The following is a 13950-nucleotide window of genomic DNA, read 5'->3' on the forward strand; positions in this document are numbered from 1 at the left end:
GTGGAATAAATCCCTGATGGGCAGTTTAACTTTGGGTTAACTCTCACTCTGCAAGGCTTTTCTCCTAAAGACACTGCATGAGACTCTGGAAGCTGAGCACAAGCCCAAGTTTGTTTCGGACATCTCCTTTGGGAAAGGACTAGAGAAGCATTCAAGGAAAGGCACACAACAATTTCATTAGTTCTGCATGCAGTGCCTGTTCACATCTACTCCTGCCTCCTAGGACAGGAGCAGAAATGGTTATTAATAGGTGCTAGATTTCATTCTGTAATGACCCTACAGAAACCCTGGAATGCCCAGGCCATTCCCTGGCCTGTCTGGTGGCCTCCTTCCCTCTTACCTTTGCCAACATAATTCTCGTCTTTGCTACGTCGAGCGGTGTGGTGACTGCAGCTGCAAATCCACCTGAGAAAATTAAAATACCAAGCACAAGTGAGACATTGTTGTGTGAATATGAATGCCACACTGCCTATAATTCCCAGGGCTGTGGTCAACACTGCTCTGTTATTAATGCCTACAGCACGTTCCCTCACGTCAGAGCCCAGGTACGTCTGTCCAAGGTCTGTACACAGACATTTTGTTAGTGTGTATTGACTTTAGAAACAGCTCTCTGCTGCTTAACTGTAAATCCAAACACCCCCAGGGACATTACTGTCTTCTTGTTCTGGACTCTGTACATATGTGAACATAGGAAGGTTGTAAGGATAACAGATTACACTTCCAACATCTACAACAAGTTTTGAAGGAAAAAAACCTGCTTACTCATTTGCAGAGATGGGAAAATAAAGCAGTCGTACTGTGTTCTGCACAGAGAATTAAAGTCTGACAATTTCAATGCTGGAAGGACAGAATCATGCTCTGTATCTGAAACACATATGCTTGGGCTACTCACTAGACACACACAGACTGGATCTGGGACTGTTCCAAGGAAAAAAAGACAAGTCAGTGTTTGGGATGGAGCTCATCTCCAACAGAGTAAATCAGCTCCACTTTGGGTAACAACAATGTGAAGCTGCCCAAGGGTCTTAGGACATTGTCAGAAGTCTGCTGTCCCAAGTGCCATCTTACCCTCAGGGGCATTTTTATTCTCTACTCTCTCCCTAACTTCACCCTTGGAGCTGATTACTGTCACTTGCCACAGCCAGCTCAGCTGTGGATTTCCTCCTGAAAGCCAGAAATCTTCAGCTTATCCATCTGCATGTCTCGCGCTGAAATGTGTGAGTCTGGCTCTGTATTTTAACCCTGTGACTACAGCCTGGCCTCTTTTGCTATCTAGGGACCAGCTCTGCTGCTTTTCTTCCCAGGATTTCCCCATCCTAAAATCAATTCTAATCTTTCCCTCATCTGTTCAAAATATTTCAAGAGAGCAATTCATACTGAGAAAGAGCCAAAGTGAAGGAAAATTCTAAAATGCAGGAGCAGCAGTAAGTGAAGAATGAAAGGGGAAGAAAGGGGGGAGAAAAGAGAGCAAGAGGCTTGTTCTGAAATCTTTCTTCTTCCTCCTAATTTTTTCTTTTCTCTGGAGCTTGTATAAATCCTGTATCTGCTACAGCTGGGAACAAAGTGACTCCAAAGACTGAAGCCTACACAGTACCCAGGGAATAAGCTAAAAATAATCTATTTCTGTTCCAAGTTTTATGGAATGTAGAAAAATTGATCTCTCTTTTCTTGGGATGGGAGAAGGGAAAGAGCATTTCTTCTAAAATCTGTAAAGTAATGAAAAAAAAAAAAAAAACCACCAATCCTGTTGGCTTTACGGCTTTACCTGTATCTCTCTTTCTCAACCACCTTAACTTAAACATATTAAATCCCTGTTTTATGACAGAGCAGGCTGGGCCAGCTGGCACCCTACTTGACTTCTTACAGTTAATTAAGGAATGTCCCATGACAGTTCAGGAGATGCAGTAAGGCACATGTGCAGTCCCCTGGATCTCAAACAAGAATAGCAGGAAAGTTGAGTTAGTGAGCAGCCCAAAGTGCCTGGTTTTAGGAGCAGCTTCCACTCCCATAAGGTTGGCCCACGTGGGTCACTCTGCCGGAAGCTTTCTAGCAGTGATACCTCACTAAAAAGCAGAAAAATGGGCTGTATTCAAGGAGTCAAGGCAGAAACTATGAGCAAGTTAAAATAAATTCCAGTCCATTCTTGGCCCTTCTTTAAGGTCAGAAAATCTTTTTATTGTGAGCCAGTTTTTGCGTAAGTGACCAAAAGGCTTTGAGAATGGTCCGCATAGAAACTTCGGCACTCATGTCAGCAATGTATTTTTAGAATGGTAAAAATAATCTCCATGGAAAATAGTGGCTTTACAAGTCTGGATGTAGAAGCCCTTCCTTTGCCCACAGACCAAGCTAAAATTAAACAGTGAACCACGTGGCTGTCAGGCCTGTATCAAGCAAAATCATAAAGCATCACCCAGCTCTGATGGCAACACTTTAGTCAGACTAACTTACGTCCCTTATCAGATCCCTGTAACTTTTTTTATGCATTTATTCCTGAGAGTTTCTTATTGGCAGCAGCTTCAGTCTTGGCTGATAGAGTGGTTAGAACAAACACAATTTATCCTGGCATGATGTTCCCAAATTCTTATCTGAAAAGTTTAATCAAGGCTGATTGGTTTTCATTCTTTCCCCAGCTGACATCTGGATCTTCCCTACTCTTTCGTTATTAACATTTCAATGTTTCTTTTTCCATCACTGGGAAGTATTTGGTACAGATTTACCAATCAGTTCTGAATGGCAACAGCAACAATAAAATGCTTCATAAGCACAACAAGCAGCAGGATAGCGGCTAAATTAAAAGCAAGTTTGTATATGCTTGACAAAAACATGAGATTAAAGCTAGCATTTGTTGGGGACTGCTTTTTATTGAAGGCAGAGAGTCTGACAAAATGAATGTTCTCCAGCCTTAACTCTAAGTGTCCAAGATAATTTTAGAGTGACCTCTTAAACTTAGTACACAGGTATCTAGGAAGAGAATAAAGGAACTTAAAATTTGACTGCTTCCAATCACCAGATTGATACAACAGACACAAACTGTTAAAGCCAGTCTATTAATTGAAATAGGAGGGTTGTGCACTGCACTAATCCACAATAGGGCCCAACAGATCTTTAAATCACTTAATTATTTAATAATCATTCAGTTCCAGCTGTCACTGAACTCACCAAGAGCTGCCACATGAGGCTGGAGTCTGCTCCACTAATCATCAGCCAGGAAAAGCATCAGAGTACCATGTGGACAAGAAAGGCCCAGACACATGGAGCCTCCCACTCCTAAATCCTCCTGGTTTCTCTGCAGAGCTGATGGAGGAAAAGGCACCTTTACAGGCAGTCTGTGTCCAGGCTCACTCACCAACTCGCTCTTGGAGAAGGCTCCTTCCTCCCTTGCCCTAGACAGAGCTGGGGATGACTTGGGCTCAGCAAGTAGGCTAAAGATGGATTTTCACATGAGAGAAGGCTCTTGGCTCATTAATACTTCTAGCAGAGTGACAAATGCCTCTGTTGGGAAAATAAACCTTCATGCAGCAGTGGAAAATTCATCACCCATCTCCCAAGAAGTTACAATGGTCACTGTATATTCACACTTTACCAAGTCAGGGTGTTAAACAGAAAATCCCCCTGCTACTCACACTTTCCCAGTGACCAGTCCTTGATGGAAGTGCTGGTGACAGACATCTGCAGAGAATGATTTACCTTTATTTGGCAATAAGAATTAAAAAGACTTGAAGACTTAAAACATTCCCCTAGGTTGCTGCTGGCGTTTTCTACCCTTTTAGCTGTCACACACAAATAAAAGCATCAGAACTGAGGGAAATACTTCACCTGGGAACAATACACAACCCTAGGTTCTCACAGCCTGCAGAATTTGCTGCTACAGAAAAATGTTTCTCAGGTACTTAGACACAATCCTCAAATAAGATCCTATAAAGGGAGGAAGACAAGTTCTCCTTTAGTTTTGGCATCTTGCTTTTCTGTACCATTTTAACTTCTCCTCACCTTTTCTGCAGGGTTTAGGGGTTCTCCCTGAGTCCGAGTTCCTGTCATATGGTCACTGCAATACCAGCCCTGTTCTGTAGGTCAAGCTCATTTCAAGAGACAGGAATTTGTTCCTTGTTGGGATTAGCCCATTTTAGGAAAAGAAAAACAATTCAAGTCAAACTGTACTATTGGCTTTCTTCATTATTATTTTGTGTACTGACACCTGGAGGTTACCCAGGACCTTGTTTTTTGTTAATAAACAGGGTTTTTTTCACTTTCACCCTGGTATTCATGTTTCTCATTGGCAAAAAGGGATTATTGGAGCCCTTCTCTTTAGAGGAAACATTCATTCCAGGGCATTTTCTCCTGAAATCTGTCTCAAAACCAAGACATGGGTTGAAAAACTGAGTGGCTCAGGTCCAGTGCTAAACCTCATAGCTTCCTTTTACACTGACTGATTTCCAATTTTTCAGAATTCTTCAATCAATAAGTTCTTATTTGAACTTTTATTTTATTGGTATCATTTGAATTTTTTAAGAGGAAGTTTATTCTGGTCCTTTATCAGCATGGGAATGACACCTGCCTATAGTAGAGCAAAGTGATCCAAGAACCTCTTTGGATGTCAGCAGAAATACCAAGACAAAGCACTGCTCCCTCCAGAGATTTAACCAATTCAGGGCTAGGAGCATGTTCCAAGCAGACTCTGCAGGGAAATTTTGAGAACTACTCAAAAATTTATTCAGAGCTATAGAGTTAAAGAGGCTTTTAGACACAGTGTGTAGTCTTGTCAGAGCTGATTAGATCAAAACAAAAGTGATGGGAAATCCTCCCTGTTAATGTGCAAAAAGCTCTCCTTAGTGTATTATGACTCACTAGACTTGCACCTCCATTCTTGGTGACTTTGTTACCACAGAGCATTAATTATTAATGTTAAACCACAATTTTTCTTATGGCAGTGAGAAAGAAGGCATCTTAACGGGGCAATTTTCAGCCACATTAAATGGATATTCAGGCTCTCTGACAAGCTGGGGATCACCTCGCTGCTCCAGGGCAGTACTTTTCTTTTCCAACAGCTAATACCCAATAGCAGGATTTCCTTGCCACTGTCCCACCTGCATGGAGAACACAGGAACTCTCCTGGGACAGCCTGCCTGGCTGCACTGCAGGGCTGGGCTGGTCCAGCCAGGCAGTCTAAGCCCAGAAAAGACTTAAGCATGGGGTGAAACCAGAATCATGCCTGTGTGGGGACATGCCTCCCTCCTCTGCCTCCATGCCCTGCCCAGATCTGGGGTTGTGTCCAAACAGTTCAGACATGAGGCAAGGTTTGGTTCAAACACAACCTCAGGCTTAAAATCTCATTTAGATCTACCCTTGGGTTCTTCCCCACTAGCTGCTCAGGTATCACCTTTTCCCACTCCCCAAATACTCCAAACATCTCTGTTAAGACACCAAAGTTGATGATAAAGCTGGACAAGGCCTTGAGGAATTAAATTATTAACAGATGAGTCAGAGAGGATTCTGAATCTCTAATACTTATGTTCATGCCTATTACATTTCCATAAAAAGCCCATGGATCACATACATCCATTTTACATATGAGGGCTAAAACTGCTGCCATTTCACAGGCACTGGGGATGGAATTCAACAGATTGTTGCTCTTGGTTCTGCCTTCATCAAATAGTTATAACCAACTCATACAGACACACACACATGTGTGTGTGTGTGCCATAAAGGGAAGCCAAACAGGACTTTTCTTTCAGTTTCTTTCAGCTTATTACCCTGCCCCTCAGGACCTCTAACATATTTTTAGAAAGTATTGAATTCAAGCAAAGAACACAGGAGAAAAGCCTGTCTGTGTGACTTCATCATCCCACCACCACCACGGTGGCATTTGAGGGCATATCTGTGTGCAAAGGTTGTTTTTTGGACAACATTCTCCTTTTAAGGATAATAACAGAGTGATTTAAAATCACTTCAATGCACACATCCATCTTGTTTTATTCACAGGGTACTGGTGAGGTTTTACATTTGTTTTTGTTTTGGGATGCAAAGAAAGGGATAAATTGTTTGGTTGGCCTTTTCTTCCCTCATCTGAAGCTACATGTAGGTAGTAATAATTTTTAACTCTGGAATCCATTGTTCAGAATGCAGGAGATTATTTTTCCACTGCCTCCCTTCAGCAAGAAGGCTAAATATTTTCAGTGAAATAGAATGGATGCTGTACCAGAATAGATCAATATCAGAGCCAGCTTGTTACCATTATCTCAGAGGGAGACAATGGAGACAGAGGGGAAGGTTCTGATCCAAAAAGAGCTCAACCTCCTGAGTTTTGAAGCAAATCCTCAAAGGACACATGAGAAAGGAAGATTACAATACTGCTGGTGAAAATGAAATAATAGGGAGACAACAGAGAAGGAAAAGCTGGCTGGAGGAAGGTAAGACAGAGAATATTTATCCTCACCAATTACAATATGATCTACAAAATAAGACTCCTAGTCTGCAAAGATTTGTGCTTGGGGAATAGAGCCTAGGTGGTCTCATCTACCACCACATGGACCTGGAAGTCTCTGTGCTGGGGTCTCCAGGACCTGGTGTCTCCTCCAGCACAAAGTGTTGGTGTCCCCAGCGTGTGCCAAAGGACAGTGAGCACATGTCCATCCATGCACAGCTGTGCCTCTGGAGGCTCCTTCTGCTGGACAAGGAGCAGACACTGCTGAACATCTATTAAACAGTACCAAGTCCAAGCACAACTGGTCAGAATCGGGACATACAGAGAAGGAACTGGAGGCACTGTGCTAAATTCCCAGCTGAGGCACCAAATTTGACCTCAGGAAATTACTCTGCAAGGCTTTGGGTTAATCAGATAACCTTTCCAGCTCTCTGAACATGCCTGAACACAGTTTTTGTATCAATCTAACTGTAAAGAAATCAACAGTGGTAAATTAATGATCACCATCACACCTGCAGACATACAGATTGCATTTTAAAGCATTTTTAGTCTGTTAGTTTGATTTGTTTCAAAACAAAAATGAACGATCTGCTTCATTCGCTGTTACTTTGTTAGCACTGATTGATGAAGTCAGTGTAAAATCCAGCAGCAGGATCTTAAGTGGAATAAAACTCCCTTCCCATCAGCATAAACAGAAAAAATACAGCTGGACAAGTCTACAAGAGGTCACCTAAAATATTCCCTTGGCCCCAAAATGGAATCAGTTCTACCTCAACCATTCCCTCATTGCTCACACACCCGATCTACTTAACTCTGTGCAGCTCCAGCCACGCTGCCTCCCCTCAGCTGTGCAGATTCAGTGCCCTCCAAAATGAAGCCTCAGTCTCTGCTGGAATTCTGCTGCTATTAATACTTCATTTCCCCAACAGAACTTATTTTTTAAAAATTACATACAATGTAATGGCTCCGAGTGTGTAAGTTATCAAAGAACAAGCTTTGCTTTTGATAATCTCAATTTCAAGAAATGCTGTAATTTCTCTTTAAACAGGATTTATTTTTTCCACATATTCTGTTACTGGTTTGGAATCTCAAAATGTATTTTAGCTCCTTGGGGAAAAAGCTCTGGCTATCCATTCCTTTACTATTAATCTGTTTTTTATATTAAGACAGTTGAATCTCTCCTCCCTCAAACTTGTCAGCTATACTGATGAGTCATTAATTGATTTCTTTTCCCTCTTTTTTGTTTTTTTGGAAGCAAGTACAGTAGGCTAAAATCAAGCAAGAAGCCTACTGAAGAATTCAATTAACTTCTGGCTTGTTTGGTAATAAATAGTGCAGTATTGTATTCTGCCACCCTTTATTCTTGTTGTAGTGTCTGGAGATTGCCCAGATGTTTCATCCTCTGGGTTTTTTTTGCTGCGGAAGGCTTTTGCCTCCAGGCTGAGCAGTGCTGGCCCTCTGCTCTCCTGCCTCCAGTTAATCTAGGTGGCTGTCAGAGCTGTCACAGGAATGGTGAATCACGGCCTCTGCAATCACTTCAGCCCCTGGGGAAGGGCTCGGAGCGAACAGCTGCACAAACCCCCACCCAAGCAAAGTTTCTCCTGGATCAGGATTTTACAAATCAACTTTGAAATAATCACAAAGCCTGACTGACAGGCCTGCAGTTTTTAAATAACAGAAATTTGTCAAAAACAAATTGGTTGTCTTTCAAACAGACACCCTGGTTAAGTCTTTCTTTTTTTTTTTTTCTTTCCTTTGCTGGCTTTCTGATTTCCAAACAACAACTGGATCCGTTTTCTTCTAAACAAACTTGAATTACAAAGGAATGTTGTTCTGCTGTACTTAATAGATTTGCACATTTTTCCCTTTCTTCTTTAGTCTTTCCCAGTATAACATATAATCCTTTGCACCTGCAAAAGCTCCACAGACTGCTGACTGCCAAGAATCCACCACGTGACTCTGCTTCCATGACCAGAGATCCTGTGTTTAAAGAGAAAGGAAAATAAAAAGTTATTAAATGTTTGAATCTATCTGATCCCCATGTGAGTTAACTCTGAGGATGGGAACTTAAGTGAAAAGCTATTTTTGTGGCATTTTTGAGTGATGTAATAAGTGATTTTTCCCAAGGAACTTGTGTACTTGAACAAGCAGATGGAGTGAGAAAGACGTCTGGAACTGAGGAGGGCTTGAAGCAAATTGCTTTCAGGGAATTCATATGTATGTATTTAAGCCTGTGGCCATGCAACTTTGCAAATATTTTGTGAATTTATTTTCATTTTGGCAGATAAAACAGTACAAAGCAAAACACTGAGCGTGAGGGCGGCGTGCAAGAACCAATATCAGCTCGGCCCAGATGTACAAAAGGCTCCCATTTAAAATGAACAGCTCCCACTTCCACGAGACACAAGTCCTGTTTGCTCCCCTGCATTTCTTAAATCAACCCTTCCCCTCACACTCCCCAAAAAACCCCATCATTAAGAAATTACCCTTATCACTCCCATTACATCCCAAAGCAGGTGTGTCTGTTTTTCACTTGGCGTTCTTAGGGACCACACACCCTCCTCTCCATGGCTCCCACACACCCTGCTCCCATCCATTTCCTCACAGCAGCATTTAAACACACATTTAAAGTCCCAACAAGAACAATGCCTTCCAAAACCACCTCTCAAGTCACAATCTGATGCAGTCAGTATCAGCAGCACAGGCCAGTGTGTGCTGGGAGAGGCTTTCCCTGGCAGCTACGCTGTGTTCTCCCCTCCTGCACCCTGCTCCATCACCCCTTTCTCATCTCCTGGAACACTTCACACTGGAAGCTCTCTGGAGGAGAGGGTTCTGCTTTGTGATGTGAAGATCAGTACTGAGCAAAAAGGGATGGGATCCACGGCCCTTCTGAGGCCCACCGCTGAGAAATCAGCAATTGTATTTCATAGCTGCGGCATTCTCCTTCTTTTTAAAGTCATATTACTTCTGTTCTACAAAATGTTCTTAAAAGCAACTGGATAGCAGAGCTAGGCTGAGATTATTGCTCTTGGGCTCCTGGTCTGCAGTTCTGGTCTGCACTTTCCACTGGAGCAGGACTCTGCTCTCCTTTGCTGACTCTTCATTTAACATGCTGTCCTCGTGACTCGCTTCTTCCAGCTTGGCTGGCGGTTGTATTTCAGTTGAATGTTTTAAAAATCAAACTGTTCAAGCAACAATGGCCAGCCACAATGTTGTTTGGTACCCTGCCACAGCTAAATAGCTGCAGCTCTGCTGTACGAAAGCACTAAAGGGCTTCCAGCCTCTCTAATGCTAGCCATTCTTTTCCTGGTGTTTTTGGTATGGGCTGCTATTCTGCTGTCACCCACAGCAGAAACTGATTTTCATTTCATAAATAAATAAATAGAGATTCATGATTCTTCAAAACCATAATATGCTTTTCTGGAAAAACTCACAGTCTTCGGACACGCAGTTCTCTTGCAACTCAGTCCTGAATGAAGAAGGACACGCTCCTGTAGACAAACTACCTTACAGAGTATCTGGGCACTGTCAAAGCCTAAATCCCACCTTCAGCACCCATCTGCAAAACACTTCAGGTGCTTAAGAAACCTTGAATTGAAAGCCAGGGTTTAAAAACTGAGCTGCTGGAGCCACAGCTTTCTTTTGGTAAAAACAGAATTATTGTATTTTTTTATTAGATGTTCTCCAAACATCTGTACATCTCCAGCTAAACCCAAGAACTCAGAACAGTTACTGCTGCCATGTAAAAATGTGCTGTGGAAGAGCTGCTGGAGGACTAATAGGAAAACCAGCCCATGAACACAGACATTCATGGCTTGGCCAGAAGCCATTCTCAGTCATGATGGGGTTTTATGTTAATGTCATTGTCCGAAGAAGAAGGAAAAGGTCGTTCTGATGTCTTGGCATGTAGCTCTAAAACCTAGTTTCTGATAAAGCCTGGCTGCCCAGGGCAGCTCTGCACAAAGAGCCTCTGCCAAGCAAGGCAAGCAGCAATGAATTCCCATCCATTACTCCTGCAAATTGACAACAGGTATTTGCAACAGTCGTGAAATACGGAAAATGCTTTAAAAGGGTGGAGCCAGGAACAGTTCAATTAAATTAGGGAAAAGGAGAATTGAGGCTGGAGAACAGGAAGCAAATTCCCCAACAGTGAGGTCTACCAAACTGTGGAGCCAGCCTCCCCAGGGAGGAGAGGAAAGCCCTCTCCTTTGAGTCATTTAAAAATAGATTGGGGAAGGCACTCAAGACTGTACTGTGGGGAATAATCCTGCACTGGCAAGGGCAGGATGAGATGACTTCATGTGTTTCTTTCCATCTCCAATTTCGGTGATTCACTCAGTGCTCCAAACCTGAACATGCAGAAGAGCAAGAGGGAAGCAGGGCACGAGGACATGATCCTGGAGGAAGCCAAGAGGAACAAGTGTCACAGGGCCAAGAGGACCAGCAAGACTCCAGTCCAAATTCCTTCTAACCACACAATGCTGTGGGCCAGAATGACGTGCTGGAGGTCACACGTTTTCTCTCACAGCCCATGGACCAGCTGATTGACAGGGCTTTATGGTAAGTCAGGCCTGTAAGTTCTTTAGAAACACTTGCCCTTTGAGCAGGTTTTTAATACCATTAAGACAGGGCAAAGCACAGAAGCTGTTAGGAGTGTGTAGATTAATATAAAACCAGGGCCTTGTTCCTGGAAAGAAACAGAGGATCCTTATACATATCTCCCTAAAACACTGACTTTGAACAAACCTGCTGGTTATTGCAGTGGTACAGTGCTTAGGGCAAGCTCTGCCATCCTAGGTGCTGCACAGAAGCAGAAGAGCCTTCCACTCAGGGGGATAATGGTGAGAGCTCAGGTCAGGCAGAGCTCAGAGCCCAAAGGGCACAGCTGAGAGGCTCCAAAACAGGGCAGAAGTGGCCATGTAACACCCTCAGAAGCCCCAACAACACTGCTGTCTCTCCATGTGCTCCTGCACGATGAAACACAACCCCAGCACGACTGCAGCAGTTGGCTCAGCCTGGGTCCCCCGCTGCCATCACCAAAAAGGCTTCTACCTGCTCACACTGTGCTCCTGCAGCAGAAGGCTGCAGGGGATAACCTGACTTTTCCAGGGCAATACCCATTCCCACTAGTATTCACAGCCTAGGGATGCAAAATGACAAGGAGCGCATTACATGAAAGCAGCCGCCATGCCAAGCCTGTGTCATGTGTATTCTATTAAGCTGAAGGCTGAATAGAAGACTTTGTTTTCCACTTCAAAGGACCCCATCCCAATCTCTCTCTCTCTTCCCTTATGAATAACAAATTGGAAATAAATCTTCTGGCTGAAGTGCATGGAAACTCATACAGTTGGGGCCCTCTGCAGCTTCCCGGCTCAATCACATGGTAAGTTTTTTTGTAAACACTTTTCTGTGATATATATGTAAATCTCGCTGTGCATTGCTGCAGCATGTAAAGCAATACAGAGGGTGTGGCCTCAGGGGATGGCACACAGCGGGAAACCCAACTGCATATTTCCAATTATCCACAGGGATAATGTTCACAGAGAAGGGTCAAGTTTTATACATGGGCAGAGCCTTACTTTTCTTCCTAGAGATCCCATTTCATCCTGCTCCATAGGCCAGTGTCCCTGAATTTTCACCACAAATGTTATTTAGCTCTTTTGATGCTGAGAAAACAAGGACATCCCATTTTGCTGGGCAGAGTGAGCATTGGAAAAGTCACTCTCAAGATATGCCAAAGACCCTTCAATCTAAAAAAAAAAAACAAATAAAGAAAATATTACTCCTGCTTTTAAATACTAGGGGGAAGTATTTAGTGCCCACAAATATGGACTCCTCAGTGCTGAGGGCACCTGGCCTCCAGATGGGCAATAACCTTTGAGCAGTGCACACAACTCTTACCTGTGCATGCCTGTCACCTTTGCCACACCTTTATAGGAGGAGTTTGTGGCAAAAATCAGCTGTTCCAAACACAGCCAGGTCATGGTCTATATTCAGGACATCTATGCTTTGGCAATCCAGGAAAATGCAATACTCCTACATCTCTCAAACCTGATGATCAGCACACCACCACCAATGCTACAGGAGGCATTGCAGAGAATAAAACATCTCTGCCTTGGCCTTGCTATTCTTCAAGCCAGCAGAACTCAAGGCATACATTACACTTGAGGCCTGCAGCTGAATAAATATTACAATTCATTCCAATGATAAGTATCTATAGTATCTCTGTGTACCCCTCTGTTCACAACAGTGTTCAACTTCACGGTAACAGGGGAGAAAAAATCAGTACAAATGAATCACACGGATCTGTGTGCATGTGAGGTCCTGCAGACTGAGGAAAGAAAAGCAATTTTCATGTTTGCCTTTCCTGCTAGGGGTTTTACTCACAACGTGGCATTCTGCATGGCTGACCCTTATAGATGCATGGCACATTAGCTACAGGAGAAGCAAAAACTTCACAAGTTGATTGCTGTTTCTATACATAAAGTCAACATGGAGCAAAGAGCCAAATGTCCTCCTCCGTGGATTTTTATGTGCATATGTGCAGCATATGGGCAAGTACATGTGTATATTATCTTGCAGGAAACATGCAAGCCCAAACATGGGAAAAATTCAATGATCTAAGTTCACTGTTGACATAAATGCTGAGACTCCATTTGCACTAATGGAGTTGTGCTCACTTATGCCAGTACTGAATTCAGTCCTAGAATTAAACCCACCCAAATCCTAGATAAATTGAAAGAGAACAAAAGTTGGCCTATATGCAAGAGCATATTTTTCATGTTAAAAGCATTTCATTCCCCTTTTTCTGCCCATATAATACTGCATTGATGTCTGTGACCCATTTGGATGTAAATCAAAATGGATGTGCTAAAAGCCTGGTTAAAGGAAATGTTCTTCGAAACAGCGTTCCCATGGCAAGGCAGAACAGCTACACTCAGTTTCCATGGCACAAAGGGACATATAGGGAGGGAAAATGCACTTCTGAAAAATCACTTTAAAGCCAGCAGGGTTTTTCTTGAGCACCTGCACTGCTCTTACCTAATAGATCTGTGCTTCGTAGGGGCGTGTGAATAAATTACATGGAAGAATTGCAGAAATCTGCTAAGATTCTTCAGCAATTTCAGTGTCCAAATCAAATCTTTGATATTCAAACATCCCCAGATGTCACTGGCAAGCTTAGCAACTTCTAGAGAACCACTTGTGGCCTGGGCATGACCAAGAGCACCACAATCTGGCTCTGTATCTATAGACTGTGTGAGCCTGTTTTCCGCTGCTCTGTTGAAATGCTGTATTGATGATCTGAGGCCATCTGACTTTTCCCAAACGTGCCTGCAGTGCTGTGAGCAAGGGTTGCATTTGTTTCTCTCCCTTTGGTGCAGATGGTGTGCAGCATTCCTCGGGCTGTGCCCCAGGACGGCGTGAATGACACTTATTGTGGCAGCAATAAAGCCAGGGCTGTTTGCTCAACAGCTGTTGGGTGCATTGTCCCTTTGTGAGAAAAATGCAGCCGCGCTGCTCACGGCATG

General features: G+C 43.2%; 1 protein-coding gene across 7 annotated transcripts in view; it reads right to left on the reverse strand.

The window, feature by feature from the left end:
• The window catches only part of SLC25A26 (solute carrier family 25 member 26), an 82354-nt gene that overhangs the window by 6028 nt on the left and 62376 nt on the right, over positions 1 to 13950 (reverse strand). For all 7 annotated transcript variants that reach the window (XM_041718869.2, XM_072934873.1, XM_041718867.2 and 4 more), the window contains 2 exons: positions 8332 to 8401; positions 341 to 405 (listed from right to left, as the gene is read on the reverse strand). In XM_041718869.2, coding sequence (XP_041574803.2) covers positions 341 to 405; positions 8332 to 8401 — 135 coding nt within the window. The remainder of the gene's footprint in view (positions 1 to 340; positions 406 to 8331; positions 8402 to 13950) is intronic.

The sequence above is a fragment of the Taeniopygia guttata genome, chromosome 12 (genome assembly GCF_048771995.1).
Source record: "Taeniopygia guttata chromosome 12, bTaeGut7.mat, whole genome shotgun sequence".
Classification (NCBI taxonomy): Eukaryota; Metazoa; Chordata; class Aves; order Passeriformes; family Estrildidae; genus Taeniopygia; species Taeniopygia guttata.